Source organism: Eleutherodactylus coqui, chromosome 9 (assembly GCF_035609145.1).
Source record: "Eleutherodactylus coqui strain aEleCoq1 chromosome 9, aEleCoq1.hap1, whole genome shotgun sequence".
Lineage (NCBI taxonomy): Eukaryota > Metazoa > Chordata > Amphibia > Anura > Eleutherodactylidae > Eleutherodactylus > Eleutherodactylus coqui.
This window is the reverse complement of record NC_089845.1, coordinates 17,152,271-17,168,052: the sequence shown is the minus strand read 5'-3', so window position 1 is coordinate 17,168,052 and position 15,782 is coordinate 17,152,271. Positions and strand designations below refer to the sequence as shown.

General features: G+C 45.1%; 1 protein-coding gene across 5 annotated transcripts in view; it reads left to right on the top strand.

Annotated features, from left to right (window-relative positions):
- RELCH (RAB11 binding and LisH domain, coiled-coil and HEAT repeat containing) overlaps positions 1 to 15,782 on the top strand; it is a 216,282-nt gene that overhangs the window by 98,912 nt on the left and 101,588 nt on the right. For all 5 annotated transcript variants that reach the window (XR_010786694.1, XM_066579173.1, XM_066579175.1 and 2 more), the window contains 2 exons: positions 12,374 to 12,486; positions 14,319 to 14,409. Coding sequence is in view for 4 of the 5 variants with exons in the window: in XM_066579173.1 (XP_066435270.1) it covers positions 12,374 to 12,486; positions 14,319 to 14,409 (204 nt within the window). In the remaining variant the exon portion in view is untranslated. The remainder of the gene's footprint in view (positions 1 to 12,373; positions 12,487 to 14,318; positions 14,410 to 15,782) is intronic.

The window sequence follows — 15,782 nt, the reverse complement described above, 5'->3', positions numbered from 1 at the left end:
CGTACAAAACCTGTTATATGTAACAAGAAGGCCTTTCTCTCTCGCACTCAGGCCAGGCTCCCATGAGCGGGTCTGATTCCACACGCGGGAGGCCTGCAGCGCATTCCAGCAGTAAGCCCAACCGGTGACCCTGCATTCGGCACTTTAGTGTGTTGGGTATTACCGTGGAGGCTCGCGTACGGTCATGCGCAGTACACGGTTTGTATTTCCCACTTAGTGATGACATGGGTACCTGCAGCCCATACGCATTGTTAAATGCGAACGGGCTGCGGGTCACACGCATCCATTGACATGACTGGAGGCTGTCTGCACGGATTCTGCGGTAAGACAGAGCAATTTTTCTTTTGCTCGCAGAATACACAATTCGTACCCACTAGTGAAAGAAAATTTGAAAATCCATGCCTTTCAATGCCTGCGGATGTTGATTGTGGATGAGTTCCATTTGGAGTAGATAGATCCGGCAACAATGATTGCAGGAAAAAGTTTGTTCTAAATTCAGTGCAGTACTGTCCTGGTTCTCGGTCTCCTCTCACCCTCAAGAGCAACCCAGCGAGTTCTCTCAAAAGAGGAGACTGCTTCACATGTGACCTGCCTCCAAGTCCTGCGATCAGACACTGGAGTAGACCACTCGTTGTGATCAATATGGCCGGCTTCAAGGGACTTGGAAGAATCCTTGTACCTCTTCTTCAGTGGCTTCTTTTTTAGGACATGTTCTGAGCTCTCCATACAGCACTATGTTGGGCAGACATTGATTCTCCATCCGGGAAGTATGTCCTCCCCTGTGTAATTGTCTTCAACGGCATGGCTTACTGGTGATTGCTGCCTGTTTGGGGACTTCCGTATTAGTACTGAAGTTACACCAATGAATGCTGAATGAACAGTGCTGATGGAAGTGCTCAAAGAATCATAATGGTGACGATAGATGACCCATGATTTAGGAAGGACCCTGAAAGGTCCTTAAGCTCGCTATAACATCATGTATTTTTGTTAGCCAATAAAAGTTATCATATCTACAAGATTACTTGGTTTCTCTCACTGAGAATAATCACATTTTGACCAGTAAAGACTATAGCTTGCACTATGTTCTTGGATACTGCCTTTGTGAGTTAAGACTTCCGTATGCAGCCCACATAGTTCAGAGGCAACCAAAACTGAGCCTTGGTCTAAGCCGCTGTCGGATGAACAGAGCATGATTCTGATGTTACAGCACGTGATGGTCAGTCCTGGTACACCTTTTATAGGAAGGCGCATGCCTTTTTATTTTTCGTTCAACTGCAGATAATACACTGGAAGTGGAAACTGGCTTTGGTTAGGCTACATTTTCCTGGCCCCATGCCATGTGGAGTGAGCAGCGCTGAGCTCTAAAGAGGGCTGCTTGTTTGTTCAGGGTGCTGCCAAGTGTTATCTCCAAGGTCAGCAACACACAGCCCATAGACCTGCCCATTTTCCATTGCTTCGTGGCTTGGTGAGAAAAGCGCGGTTTCTTGATGTTCTTGAGGTGCACTTGACCTGTTCGGGCGAGAGATTGGATGTAGGGGGTGAAGAAAAGATCTGCATCGAATATAACCCCAAGGCAGCGGGCATGTTTGGGAGTTATGGTGGTGCCACACACTGAAATAGAGATGTTAGGATGAGGTCAGTTAGTAGAGGGCGGAAATAGGAGGTCCGTTTTTGAGAGGTTCAGTTTTAGGTAGAGAGGACTTAATGTTAGAGACAGCGGACAGTCAGTTGGTGGCGTTCTGAAGGAACATTGTTGTGACGTCACGGGGAGAGGGGTATAACTGAGTATCATCAGCTTAGAGATGGTGCTGAAAGCCAAATTTCCTGATGGTTTGTCCAATAGGAGCTGTGTAGATGGAGAAGAGGAGGGGGCTGAGAAACGAGCCCAGGGGGACCATAACAGCAAGGGGAAGAAGAGGGGAGGTAGAGCCAGCAAAGCAGACCCTGAAGGAGCGGTCGGATAGGTAGGAGGAGAACCAGGAGAGCGCAGTGTCCTTTAGTTCAGAGTTCCCCGACTCTAGTCCTCAAACCGCCAACAGGTCATGTTTTCAGGATTTTCTCAGTATTACACAGGTGATGTAGTTATTGTCAGTCCTCAGACATTGCCACAGGTGTTCTTACCATAGGATATCCTGAAAACATGACCTGTTGGTAGTCCCTGAGGACTGGACTTGGGGACCCCTGCCTTAGTCCAATGCCGCGAAGCATATTGAGGCGTTTGTGGTCAACGGTGTCAAATGCTGCAGAGAGATCGAGGAGGATCATTAGGGAATAGTCGCTCCTCGATTTGTCCGTCAGGAAATCGTTTGATACTTTAGTTAAAGCGGTTTCTGTTGGGTGTAGGGGCTCAAGAAGCCTTTTCTGAGAGATGACTTGTAAGGCGGGAGTAAACCAGGCATTGTAGTAGTTTGGAGATGAAGAGGTGGTTCCAGATTGGTCGGTAGTTGGCAGCATTGGTTGAGTCAAGTTTGTTTGTTTTTTTAGCAGTGGCGATATGATAGCATGTTTGAATGAGGAGGGGAAAGCGCCAGAGATCAGAGGTTGAATATAGTGTTGAGGTGGGAGATAACCACCGGGGAGAGGGGATCGGAGGAGGGGTGAGGGGCTTGAGGGTCGCTAGTGCAGGTGATAAGGCAAGCAGTGGAGAGCAGTCTGGAGATATCTTCCTCTGTCGTTGGTCTGCGTACAAAGAGTGAGCAGGAGCTAGATGCAGTGCTGATGAGACTTGGGTCAGGGGTAGTCTGGGATTGGGAGGTTATTTCCTGCTGGATGTTGTCAATTTTCTTTTTGATCTAAACAGCCAGCTCTTCAGCCTGGAGATCCGTCACCGGGGGCTGCAGTTTTGGGCTGAGAAGGGAGTGGAAAGTGGCAAAGATTTGTTTAGGGTTGTGTGATAGTGAAAAGACCAGGGGGTGAAGTAGACTTGTTTGGCATGGTGGAGGGCAGGGTTGTATGTTCTGAGCATGAATTTAAAGTGGAAAGTCTGCGGACTTTTGAGACCTCCTCCATAGCCGTTGAGCACACCTAGAGCACGACCGGATGAAGCGCGTTTGAGGCGTGAGCCAGGGTTGCCGCGGTCTGCATCGGATGGTTTTGGTTACGGGGGCCGCCACTTCATCCAGGGCATGTTTGAGAGTGGTGTTGTAATGTACGGCAGCCAAGTGGGGGCAGGAGATGGGGGACAGTGGACTGTAGGGACTCGGCAAAGTTTTGGGTGTGAACAGCCTGAAGGTTTCTGTACATACAAGAGGTAGGAGGGGCTGGGGATATACGGTAGGAAGCTTGACTGAAAGAGAAAAGGTTATGGTCTGCGAGCAGGAGAGGTGAGTTAGAGAAGTTGGGAGCTGAGATGTAAGAAGACCAGATCAAGAGTACTGCCATCCCTGGACAGCGAACGGAAAAGCTGTAGGGCATGTACCTCGAATGATGGGAAAGTGAGGGGGGGTACTGAGGGGGGGGGGGGGGGGCTGTTGACCTGGAAGGTGCATTGCGGGGAGGAAACAGCACCTACTCCTCCCCCTCGCCTGACTTGCGGTTAAAGGGTATGGGAGAACTGCAGGCCATTGTAAGACAGTGCAGCAGGAGAAGCCGTGTCAGACTGCTGTATCCATGTTTCTGTTAGAGCGAGCAGGTTTAGGGTTTCAGCAGTAAAGTCATGGATGGTGGGGAGTTTGTTGCATGCTGATTGACCATTTTAAAGTATAGAATAAGGCCGGGCTCTCACAAGTGTCAATAATGCATATTCCGCGTGTGGGTTTTGTGTGCGCAATATGCTGCACCAATCTAACACTGGTAGCCATGTTGCCACTCAGACAAATCGCAGCATGTGCCTTAACGTGTATTACGCGCACATACGCACCAAGATAGTACATGGCTGCGTGCTGGGGGTGTACATCTGATGAGAGCCCGGCATAACTTGGTTGACTACACTGCTCTATAGTTGAAATAAAATTGTAACACATGGGAACCTTGTAAAATAAACCCCAAATAAATGTTAGCAATGGAAGTGAGTGACATCCTTTTGTTTCCGTTTGGGGTTAACATCACTGAGTTGTTTTCTGCAGCGGTCACAGAAGTGGAGTCGCCCAGCATATAACACTGAACGATCCCTTAGTCTGGGTCTTCTGTTAAAACTTGTCTAGCATGGGTGGCCCTACCAGCAGAATACACCTCCACCTGCATGGCTTTCAGGCTTATCAGCGGACGCAAGCCCCTCCATCATGAGAGGCGTAGTGATTAAGGCCACAGGAGGGTTTGTAGTGCTAAAAGGGAACCTGTCACGTCCCCCGGCACCATAAACGAAGTATGGTGCTGTTGGGTTATGTAGCAAGGAGTTGCATGAGGGATTTTTATGCTCCTGCGATCCAGCGCGGTCACCTGCTGAGCTACGCACACGTATAGGAGAGTGTAAGTCCCGTGTGAACACTCTCCTATACAAGTCTATAGGAGAGCGTGCACATGGGACTCGGAGGACAGTTGGATTTTCTTGGCGCACGTTGACTTCAGAGGCTGACTAGCGAGGGGGGGGGGGGGGGGATAAAAATACATCCCACCCACCCCCACTCTCTAACCGCACCGTAGGGGCATGACAGGTTCCCATTAATAGAAGGGATTGGGATATTGATATGTCTACATGGCATCAGTTCACCTAATGTAAGCTTGATTCTCTTTTTAAACACCCGATGGGTTAGGATTTATGGTTTCACTTTCACCAAAGGAAAGCAGCTAAATATTTTAAGGAAATGGAATATCTATATCTTAACAGGAAAAATGTTCAACTAAACCGGTTATGTGTTTACCAAAAATGCATAAATACATGGTTGAACCATCGAGCCAACCAATAGTATCTGATATAGCTCATCGGTCTTCAAAAATGAGCCAAGCAGGCTGCCTCTTATCGGACACCCCAGTCACCACCAAGTCTGTAAATGTGTTCCTGATTTAGCAGCGGATGTTTGTTCGTACGCAGTTATTCTGGAGGAGGTTACAGGGCTGCAGGCTATACAATTTATCTTGTAACGCAAGGTGATCACTTGGAAACCGCAGAGTTCACTGTCAGTGTAACGAGTGTACAGGGCATAAGCCGTCTGCAGGCATGAGGTGGTCACACACATTAAGCCTGGGTTCACACAGGGCGGATTTGCCGCGGATTGCCATTGCATGTCCGCACTGTGGCAAAACCGCTGCGTTTGCAGTGCAATGCAGCACAAATGAGTTTTGCCAAAAAGCTGTTCTCACAGGACGGATTTTTTCAGCACAGCCGCAGTGCAGAAATACAACTGCGTCACGGTTTTAAAAGATGCAGCATGTTCATTCTTTGGTCGTTTCCGCAGCGCTTTTTTGTCCATAGACCTCTAAGGACGCAGCCAAAACTGCACCAAATACGCAACAAAAGTAAAAAACCGCTTGCCGATTTTTCCGCATGAAAATGCGCAGCAAAATCTGCAAGCCCAAATTAACCTTTGAAGCGGTTTTGCTGCAGAAGCAGTTATTCTGCGTCAAAACCACAACGGAAAAAACGCTGCAAAACCGCAACAAATCCGCCCTGTTTGACCCGAGCCTAAAGGTAGGTCTTCCCAACTCCAGGGTTTCTCTTGTTCTGATGTGTTGAAGGACCTCCCAACTGGTTTCCAGCAGCACAAGTCCGGAGTGATAAGGATCACAGAATGCAACATGGTCTTTTTGTTCTTGGGGGAAATAAGGCCGCATCAGAAGGGTGTGTCTATAGCTTTTCTCCCTTGCTACATTCAAAGCATAGGGGTCGGGAGGGGTAACATCTCTCCTTAGGGAGAGCACCAAGAAGGTGAGTGAGGAGACTTACAAGGCCATTCATGCTCCTCTGAGTAATATGCAAATAAGGAAGATGGAACAAGACCTCTACAGCGCCACCTATTGGATGGCAGCATTTTTCCAAATCAATGCTTGACCCTTTATACAGGTCTGTAGAACAATGATTGGGAATTCATAAAAAGCTGTTACGGGGGGTTTGCCCCTCATCAGTTTGAAGGAATGCTGCCATCCAATAGGTGGCGCTGCAGAGGTATTGTTCCTTTATTTGCGAGGAGCATGGATGGCCTTAAGTCTCCCCGCTCACCTTCTTGGTGCTCTCCCTAAGGAGAGATGTTGCCTCTCCCGGCCCACATCATAGGCCTCTCACTAGCTAAGCCAGGATCCTACTGCACACCGATGAGGGGAAAACACCCCGAAACAGCTGTGTATGGATTCTAGATTGGTTTTTAATTCTTTATACAGGTCTGTAGAGCAATGATAATGGGTCAAACATTGATTTGAAGGCATGCTGCCATCCCATAAGTGGCGCTGCCGAGGTATTCCATCTGCCCTATTTGCATTCAGAGCACATGCATGCTTGGCTGAGTGTATGGGGGCCTTTGGGCAAGAGCTGCTGGCCCAACGGGCATTTAGCAGACTGCGGTCTAATGTGTATGGCCCTATTTACTGCCGGAGGGTATTAGTTCAATGGAGTAGGGGGAGTTGGTGGAGGTAAACTATAGTGAAGTACTGCAGTGACCCAGGACCAGATGCAGAGCTCTAGTAGACCACATGATGGCAGCACAAGCTACTACTATAAATTACTGCACGTGGGCAGGCCGGAGCTAGTTATTTCGGACGGGTTAGTACAGAGGTTCTGCTACTTTCTTTTTCTTTTGGTTTCTGGTTGTGACGTTTATACTTTTACCTAAACTGCTATTTCTCTGTGATTCTGTCTTCTTTCAGGGATGTACAATATGCTCCTGTGGGATAATCCACCAATAGTACTAGAAGGGCAGCAGTTTAAGGATGGTTATATGCAGATCCGTTCACTTTTACAAGAATAACTCTGCCCCACTTTTGTGTTGGGCAGGAGACTTGGTGACCCGCTCGGCTTCCCTTGCGTTGATGCTAGTTGGCCATGTAAATCTGATTAAAATGAAGCTGCTCCCCAAATTTCTATATGTTCTCTCTTATTCTTCCATGCTGGTCTAGAAGCACTTTACCGCTTTCCACAAATAATCCTTTGCGTATTGTGGAAAGGGTCTACTCTGAGGATTTAATTAGAAATTCTTTGCTTGCCCTCAGTTGGAGAAAGCCCAGGACTTGCCTAATTATACTGGTATTACTTGGCTGGCCAGTTGATGAATGCGGCATAGTGGCTCTCTTCCTCAGATTATAATCCAATGGTGGCCCTGACCAGTGTCTGAGGGATCCTGCTCCCCATGTGGTTACGTTACTCATACTCTTGAGGGTTACCTTAAATATCTGGAGCATTGCCTTCTGTTTGACATCTGATAAGCAACTAATTGGTCCTATACCAATTCTCCCAATGTACATCTCCAACACCCACAACATTTCCCAGACTCATGTTCTGGAAGCGCCATGTGGTTACTACCCTCTGAGATATTTTGGAAGGAGGGGATTTCTGTATCTAGTCACAATTAAAATTGTGCTTAAACCTCCCCAGTAGCTGATTTTTTTTTTTTTTTTTAGACCACCTCTTCGTCATGCCATTAGGACAGTCTGCTGGTTTGACCACCCCCCTTACCCTGACTCTGTTGGAGCGGCTGGCTCATATGGCCCATTTTTGAGAGCGTTTTCCAGCTTTTATAGGCATTTGGAGCAACTCTTTGCTTCATGTAAAGGGGAGACCTTTTCGGAAGTGGAAACTTGATACACCAGACTTGGATGCCCAGAGACTTGTTGACAAGCTCTGGTCCTTTACTTAGCGCTACAGATATAAACTAATACAACTAAAATTTCTAAATGGGATCTCTTAAACTCCTCCTGGATGGTATACCATGGGGTTGTCCCCCTAGTGCAGATTGTCAGAGATGCTTAATGGGGGCGGCTATGGCCATGCACATGTTCTGTAGGACTACTGGCAGGATGCCCTTGAGTTCATGGAGTCCCACCGGGGAGCGCCACCCATTTTGGATCCTAAGGTGTGCCTCTGTGGCCTTGTGGGAAGCATTCTAGTTAATGCAGCAGCTTTTCATGCTAAAAACAGTAATACTGCTTAACTGAAAGCATTATTGTGGAAAATATCTTGTTTTCTCTGATTACGGCCTTCTTGAATTTGCATATTTTTTCTTGTACTCTATAAATTGCCCAACAAAGCTCCTTTTACAATAGAAAAGCAACAGTTTTGGATATTTTTGCCTCTTGCTTATTCAGACATTCTGCAAACCTACTGCATATTATGGGGAAATGAAGTCAGATCTGATTTTAGGAAAACTTCAGCTTAAACTTAATGTTAGCGATGCGTTGCAGATGGCTCGCTATCAGCTGTATAAACCTATGGTGATTGCCTATTCTACATCTTTATCGTGTATTTATAAATGAAACTAAGGTTTTTAAAGGGGTTTACAGAGAAAAATTAGTTTCAGCTGCCATACCCAAAAACCTAGCCTTTACTTACCTGTCTTGGACACCTGCAACTCTACTGCTGCCTCTCCATTCATCCCGCTAGATTTATTTACAAGCTGCTGAGTCTGAATAGTCAGTGGTCGACCACTGAGGTCTGTTTGGCTGCAGCAGCCTGTCATAGCTAGATAACAGGATGACTGCAGCCTAAACAGCAGCAGCGCAGAGAATGGAGGTGCAGCGCTGGAGTTGAGGGGACACAGGACAGTTGGGTACAGGTTAATTTACTACAACTGTGAATGGCCAGCTTTATTTGTTTTTGTTTGCTTTTTTCCTTCATGTCTGAAAACGACTTAAATTGTGATTGGTTGTTAAAGTAACGTTTAAAATTGTGACTAAGGCTACCTGGATCTGAGTTCTCGCCTATTTAAATAAACTCGCCAAGACTTGTCGGCAGTATATCCCCAGTGTTTGGGGGAATGCACTGCCAGCGGGTGGGCATTTTTATGCCTGCATAAAAGATATCATCATTTGAAAAATGAGCATTTGGTTATTCATCAGCTCCTCACCAGAATATTGGCTAATACGTTTAATCAGAGTTTTCTGTGCAGTCAGCCCATGTAAAAGAACCGCATGCTGATGTGATTGTTATAAAGCAGCTGTCTCCTATATTGCAAGTGGAGAACTACAAATTACATGTTCTCTGCGGGTTGGTAACTGTTGGGTGGTAGGTCACATGTTTGTATTGTGGAAACTGCGAGGTCTTGAATGATCTTCTGCTGTTGGGGCACAGAAGGCTGCCACCTACAGTTCATACAGCGCTCATTCAGCCTCTCCAGTCCTCCTTTGCCCCCAACAAACATCGGAGTACCTTCAATGTGCCCATAGGTGGTAGACTTCAGAAAGTTAGTTACTTCAGAGGCGGTCTCACAAATGACATCCATCACCTATCCATAGGCTAGGTTATACATGATCACCCTGACCACCACCCTTCACTAGATTGAGGGTCCTCAGTTAAACTATTTTGCTTTTTGATTGTGCAGCTAAGATGATTGAGGTGGCAGTGAAGCATATGCACTGCCGCTCCATGCAAAGCAGATGGGGTTGTTGGAAACGGCCACTTGCTGTCTTTTCAGTCCCATAGCTTTTGAATGGAGTGTCAGCTCCTGTGCTAGACTACTGTTTTTGTCAAATTTGGGACCACCATTCTACTCACTGTTGGGGTCTCTGCAGATTTTTGTGTTTTGTGTTTCCACTATGTGTAAACTTGCCCTAAAGTCGTTTTCCTACTACTGACATGTATCACCTATCAGTGCAGATTTCGGCTAGGAGTTGCAGCGCTCACACCTCACTTTGCAATACATCGCGCCCCTTCACATCAGCCAACAGCTTCTAGTGAGCACCAATCCGCCGGTCAGGGGTTGCCATTTCTAAATCGCCTGACAAGCAGCTCGGCACACACTAAAGGCTGCTGTGACGGATGGATGGGAGCGCTGTACATACTAAAGTCCCTTGCAGATCCCAGTTAAAATCCACATTGAAGGTGCAATATCTGACGTGTGAAATGCTGCAGAATTTGCTGTGGAGTTTTCAGCTGCTAGGGTTTTATAGTATTTCTGCTATATGGAAACCTACCCTAAAGGTATGTTCACATGGTGGTGTTAATCCCACGACTTTTAGCAGCAAACTTGGCCTTAAAAAAAAAAAAACACCCCCAAAGTCCATATCTCTAACATGTATCCGGATGTGGAATTTGCCCGGTCATTTCTTGATGTGGGTATTTAATTTTCTGTGTTGGAATTTTTCACGCAGATTTTGCCTATTGCAAAGTTAAATCTTGCTTGACAATTCATGCCAAAAACTGCATCGGAAAAACGCAGTTTGCAGAGGTGGATTTCTTGTGTTCTAGTTTGGTGTGCAAACAGGTTTTGAGTTATATAGCTCTTATCTGTAGCGCCTCTGTTGCTCCTAAGTGAGTGTGTGTGCCTGTTTTCTAACTGTATTGTCCCTTGGGGACCAGGGACTTGTTTAATTACTGGTTATTTGAAAGTTTTGTAGGTATATTTTATTTTTTTTAATCCAATCTGTACCATCCCCATTTAGAATGTGCTTCATGATTGATAATGCCGTCCAGTGTGCATCTTGTCCCATGTATGCAGTCCTTGAACAGTGATGTCCCGTCACTGCTTCTCTTCATCTTCTGGCCAGGGATCGAAAAATCCCCGGCTGATGGAAGAACTGGCTTAGATTTGCTGACTCCTAGCCAATCACAGCTAGTGCTCGATTAATGGCTGTGATTGGTTCAATAACAGCCATTCATCAAGCACTGGCTGTGATTGGCTAAGCATCAGCCAATCACAGACAGTGCTTTCAGGAGGCGGGGCTTTTTTAATCCTGGCCAGAAGATGAAGAGAAACCGTGCTGGGACCCGGGGAGAAGCTGCAGTGGCATCGGAGAGCGCTTCTAAGGTGATGTATAGGTTTTTATTTTCTGCAGCCAGGGCTTAGATTTGCCTTTGGCAGTAGGATTTCCTACTGTCAAAGTTGTATCACACAGCATGAAAATTGCGTTTTCATGCAATGCAACAGAGAGGAAGGCTTCATAGAGAAATATGGGCTACAAAACATCGTGAGTCGCTGTCATATCGCTGGACCCGCGATATTTTTGTGTTGGGTTGTTGCATGCTACAAAACATTGCATGTGTGAAGGAACCTGTAGGAAAGCATGGGCTTCACATACATGTGATTTGTAGCATTATAGCAACGCGACTTTGTCGCCCGTGTGAAGGAGGCCTAAAGGTGCACACAAGTTTAGAAGACAATAAACTATTAAAAAATAAATAAATAAATAAAAAGATTCCAAGCAATTTGAGACATGAAATATGATTTTTAAAATGAAGGTAATTAGACAGCTCTAGAGACTCTACACTTTACCTTTTTTTTTTCTCCCCATGTTGGCCTAGGGTAGACACAGGGTTAAGGTAAGCTTTTCCAGCAGTTTAGGGTGATTGCCAACTTCACTGGTGGTTGAGGGAAGTAAGGGAGGCTGGTGTAGTTTACCTGATGGTCTAGGATAATGATGGGGTTACTTGCCCCAGACTAGTGACTTCTTATCTTTGACAGGAGGTTGATTTGCGAAGTTTCCTTTTTAATTGCTTCCTCTCTGTTCCTGCCTAACTTCTCTCTATAATCGGTAAAAGACACAGAGGACTCTGATTCTTCGTTGTAGAATGGGAATATTCCAATTTGTGGGATAGCATTTGTTAGACTAAAGAAACGGAACTATTGTCCAGACAATTAGAGACTTTTATAAAAAGTGCATGTAACTGCTTATTACTTGACAGTCTAATAAAGACATGTATACAAACCTGTCAGAGGGCCAGACCTGTTCAGAAAGTTGTGTTTTTGTTTTTACGTGTGATCCCTTTCTCCGTCCAGATCTCTGGAAAATCATTTTTTCCCACATTTTTGTTTTCTTGTTCCTGAAACATACATGTGTAGCTGATCAACTAAGTCACCAAATCTAGATAATTTCCGAGTCTCATCAGCCGTAATGTAGTAAGAGGTCACGTTCTCTTAGCCTGTGGCTCCATGAGCAGTTTCCCGTAGCCTACCATTTTTGTATTTTTTGTTCCTGTGTTCTAACTTTGCTCCCATCTGTTTCCCATCCAGCCTTTGCTTGAATCCCCCCTCCTCTCTATAATACCCCCAGACTATTGGGCTGTGTTCACACTCCGCACTCACATGTATTTTCTCAAGTCTTTCCTTTATGCCTCACTTCTCAGGATCTACTCCTGGTAATGGCTATAAGTAGAAATAATCTGGATTTATGGTGAATTTGACTCCATCTTTAACAATCTTTGTACCTCCAAAAAGCCACAAGGGTTCTCCACACATCCCTTATTGTAAAGTGCCTTTGTTTCTATTAAATCTCTGTATATTAAGCCTGTTTACATTGGCAGTCTGTGTATGTTGATGGTTGTATTCATACTTGTGCTTTTTCCCTTGATGAACAGGAGTTAATTCCATTGATACTGTGCACCGCTTGCCTCCATCCAGAGCCTAAAGAGAGGGACCAGCTCCTGCATATTCTTTTTAATTTAATAAAGCGTCCAGATGATGAGCAAAGGTATGGTCTGCTTCATGGCCGCCCCCGGGGCCTTTCTGCCGCTCCTCTCTGCAAGGCAGTCGGTTCAAAGAATGAGACCAGAGTTACCTTTTTATCGCCGAAGCCTAAAACGTATCTAGTATGTCCAATCCGCTTGATCCCTCATGTAAGGGTCTGTTGATGCCAAACGGTTTATCGTCTGACTGTGCGAACGATATCTGAGTCGCTCGTTCACTCGAGCAGTCTGTTTATACTGGCAGATACATCGTTTGCTCGTTCACATTGGCTGTGTAAGCGATTGACAACGCCTGAGTGATGGGTGTTTAAACCGAACGATTACTGAACGAGCCAACGATGAGTTTCATGCCTGCATATAATAATCTGAAAGTAAATTGTCCAGTCTATGGCTGCATTTACTCAACTATTAGCGTTAACTTTTGCTTGTTTGATTTATTTTTTTTTAACGTTTTTCTGTTTAAAACAGTCTTAACCCTTTCCAATCCACTATCTGACACCTTCAGACATTAAAGGCTGTACAGCTCCAATGTCGGAAGATGTCAAGCAGGGTTTTCTTACTGTATATTACTGGACGCTCTGTTGTAGGGGAAGGGGGGGGGGCTCTGTCATGTCACACACTGCAGTACTGGCTCTAGCCAGTAGATGGCGCCATTGTATAATGGCATAAAAAGAGAAACTCCTAGGAAACCCTGAATCCAAAATTGAATTGCAAAGGGTTAACTGTTGAGCAAGTATGGTATGAACTATGGGACAGATTTATTTAATGGTCTAAAAGAAAAACTGTCTTGCCCATGGCAGCCAATCACAGCTTAGCTTTCAATATTCCAGAGCAGAGTGAAGAATGAAAGTTGAGCTGTGGTTGACTGCTAGGGGCAACTAAGTGGTGGTTTTTTTTTTGTTTAGGCAGTTTTATAAATCTGCGCTAATATGTCCACTGGACAAATGGAGTCAATTACCTTTCCCTTCTAATTTTAGCCTATTAAAAAAAAGGTTGAAAGAAATGTCTATTAGATGCTTTGATTTATGTGTATTTGTATGCAGAGAATGTTTTGTGCCGTCACCCTCAAGAGAAAAAAGCAGCTTAGATTTTTGCAAATTATAAATTACCAGGGTTTTCTGGGACTCTGCTAATTTGTCCTAAAGATAGATCAATATCAATCTCATCAGTGGGGAGCCGACTTCTGTCACCCCGGACAATCTGCTGTATTGGAGGGGCAAGAGGCATGACTACTTCCTTGTAGACTGGAGATAGCGCCTTAAAGTGTTCAGTGGCTGTACCTGGTATTGTTTGTACTCAGTCCCACTCACTTTAATGGGACTGAGCTGCAGGAAGGCCATGTGACCAGTTGAGGTGACTTCACAGGTCAGTGAAGAGGCCTCAGTGCTGGCCCGAGCGCTGCAGTCCTTCCAAACAGCTGATTGTGGGGGGGCCGGGAGTGTCAAAACTCAGATATTGATGACCTTTGCTTAGGATGAATCAGTAATATGAGCTCATGGGGACCAATCTCTTAAATGGCCTAGCAACATGCCTGATCATGGTAAATGTGACCCCAGCTATGTTTATACAGTTCATTTTAGGGGCTCATTCTCAGTATTCCTTGTACTACAAGCTTTTTTCCCCCTCCTTTTACTGGTTCCATTTTAGTAATTTTTGTTGCATTTTTGCGATCGCCAGATGTAAATAGAATCTTGGAAGATTTGGAGATCTAATCTGCTACTTTGCTCAATAAAGATAAATTGGCTTTTAATGCATACAAAATCTTGAAACTGGGTCTGCGATGTGGCGTATTTCAGAATGTGGCTGCACTGCATTGTCTGTTCTTGTTTTACTTTAGGCAAATGATTTTAACTGGATGTGTAGCTTTCGCTCGCCACGTTGGACCAACTCGAGTTGAAGCAGAACTTTTGCCACAGTGTTGGGAACAAGTATGTATCCGACTCCACCTACTGGGGCGAGGGGCATTGTCTGCAGTGTTGATTTGCTCGTTGTAGATATGTTGGTTTGCCTGACCAGACTTAGTATTGCAGATGTTAATACTGTGAGTGTTTTTGTAAAGATTTCGCTCAATGTTGACAATAAGAACGTTTGTGTGTTTTAGTTTGGTACCTGTAAGTTGGGTTCAGACGGGGCGGATTTAACTCAGAACCCTCTGCACAAATTCCACGGCACTTAAAAATCCTCAAAAAAAAACTGTGCGAAATCGACATGCGGTACAGAGTTTAATTCCGCAGCATGTCAATTGTATCACGGTTTCTGCTGCGGAATTCCTCTTTTCTTAATGAGGGGAGGGGAGAGGGAGAGTTCCCCACAAAAATACACACTAAAACCTGCATCCAATTTGGCACCAAATGGTTCATGTTTTAAGACAGACCGCCTGCTGCTGATGTGTTACAGAATTCACGCTGTGGACATTCCACTGCATTGCCGGCCCCTGGGGGGATGTACATGTCAGATCTGTGCCGCCGGCCCATGGGGGGATGTACATGTCAGATCTGTGCCGCCGGCCCATGGGGGGATGTACATGTCAGATCTGTGCCGTTGTATATAATTTTTATGAGAACTCTCAGAAAAGGAAGCCAGAAACACGCACCACCTGATAAACTATAGGGCAGGCTCAATCACCATAGACCCTGGTATCATGCAGAAAGCCAGATTGCAATATGGGGAGCTAAGTGTTCAATGCCGACTAATGTGCAGCCACTCAACTCAACCCAGATTAGGGGAAGGGTGACTGCAGCCAACATAGTCTGCATATATGAACCCCTAGCACGGTGGTGTGTATTTGGCTTTCTTTTCTGTGAGTTATGTTTTTTCTCACCTCTGTAACTTTAATTTTTGAGAGGTTAAATAATTTTGTTAACGTTCACTATGAAAATACTGAGCTTTTATTATCTAAAACAAATACTCGAGCGATCCGAAATATGCCTGTAATGCCAAATACTCCACATGTGATTTACTTAAACTAGAATTACAGCAAACTCCAGTCAGAAACATTGGAGGAGGAAAAGTCTGGAGAAATAAAAGTATTCACTACCGTAATTCACACAAAATGGATTTCCCTGACTTTCAAAAAGCATAGATTATTCATCCAATACATAGTATATGTATTGTAAAGCATGGTTATCCTTCTGTACGCACGATGACTAATCTCATAGTATCTATCTTAATAAAATACTCTAGTAGCCCATTTACACATAATTATCACTCAGTTTGTTCAAATTAATGAATTGGAGCCATAATTGTGCAGTTCAAATGCATGGAAATGACTCACTATTCATTCACAAGTTATTGCGGACTT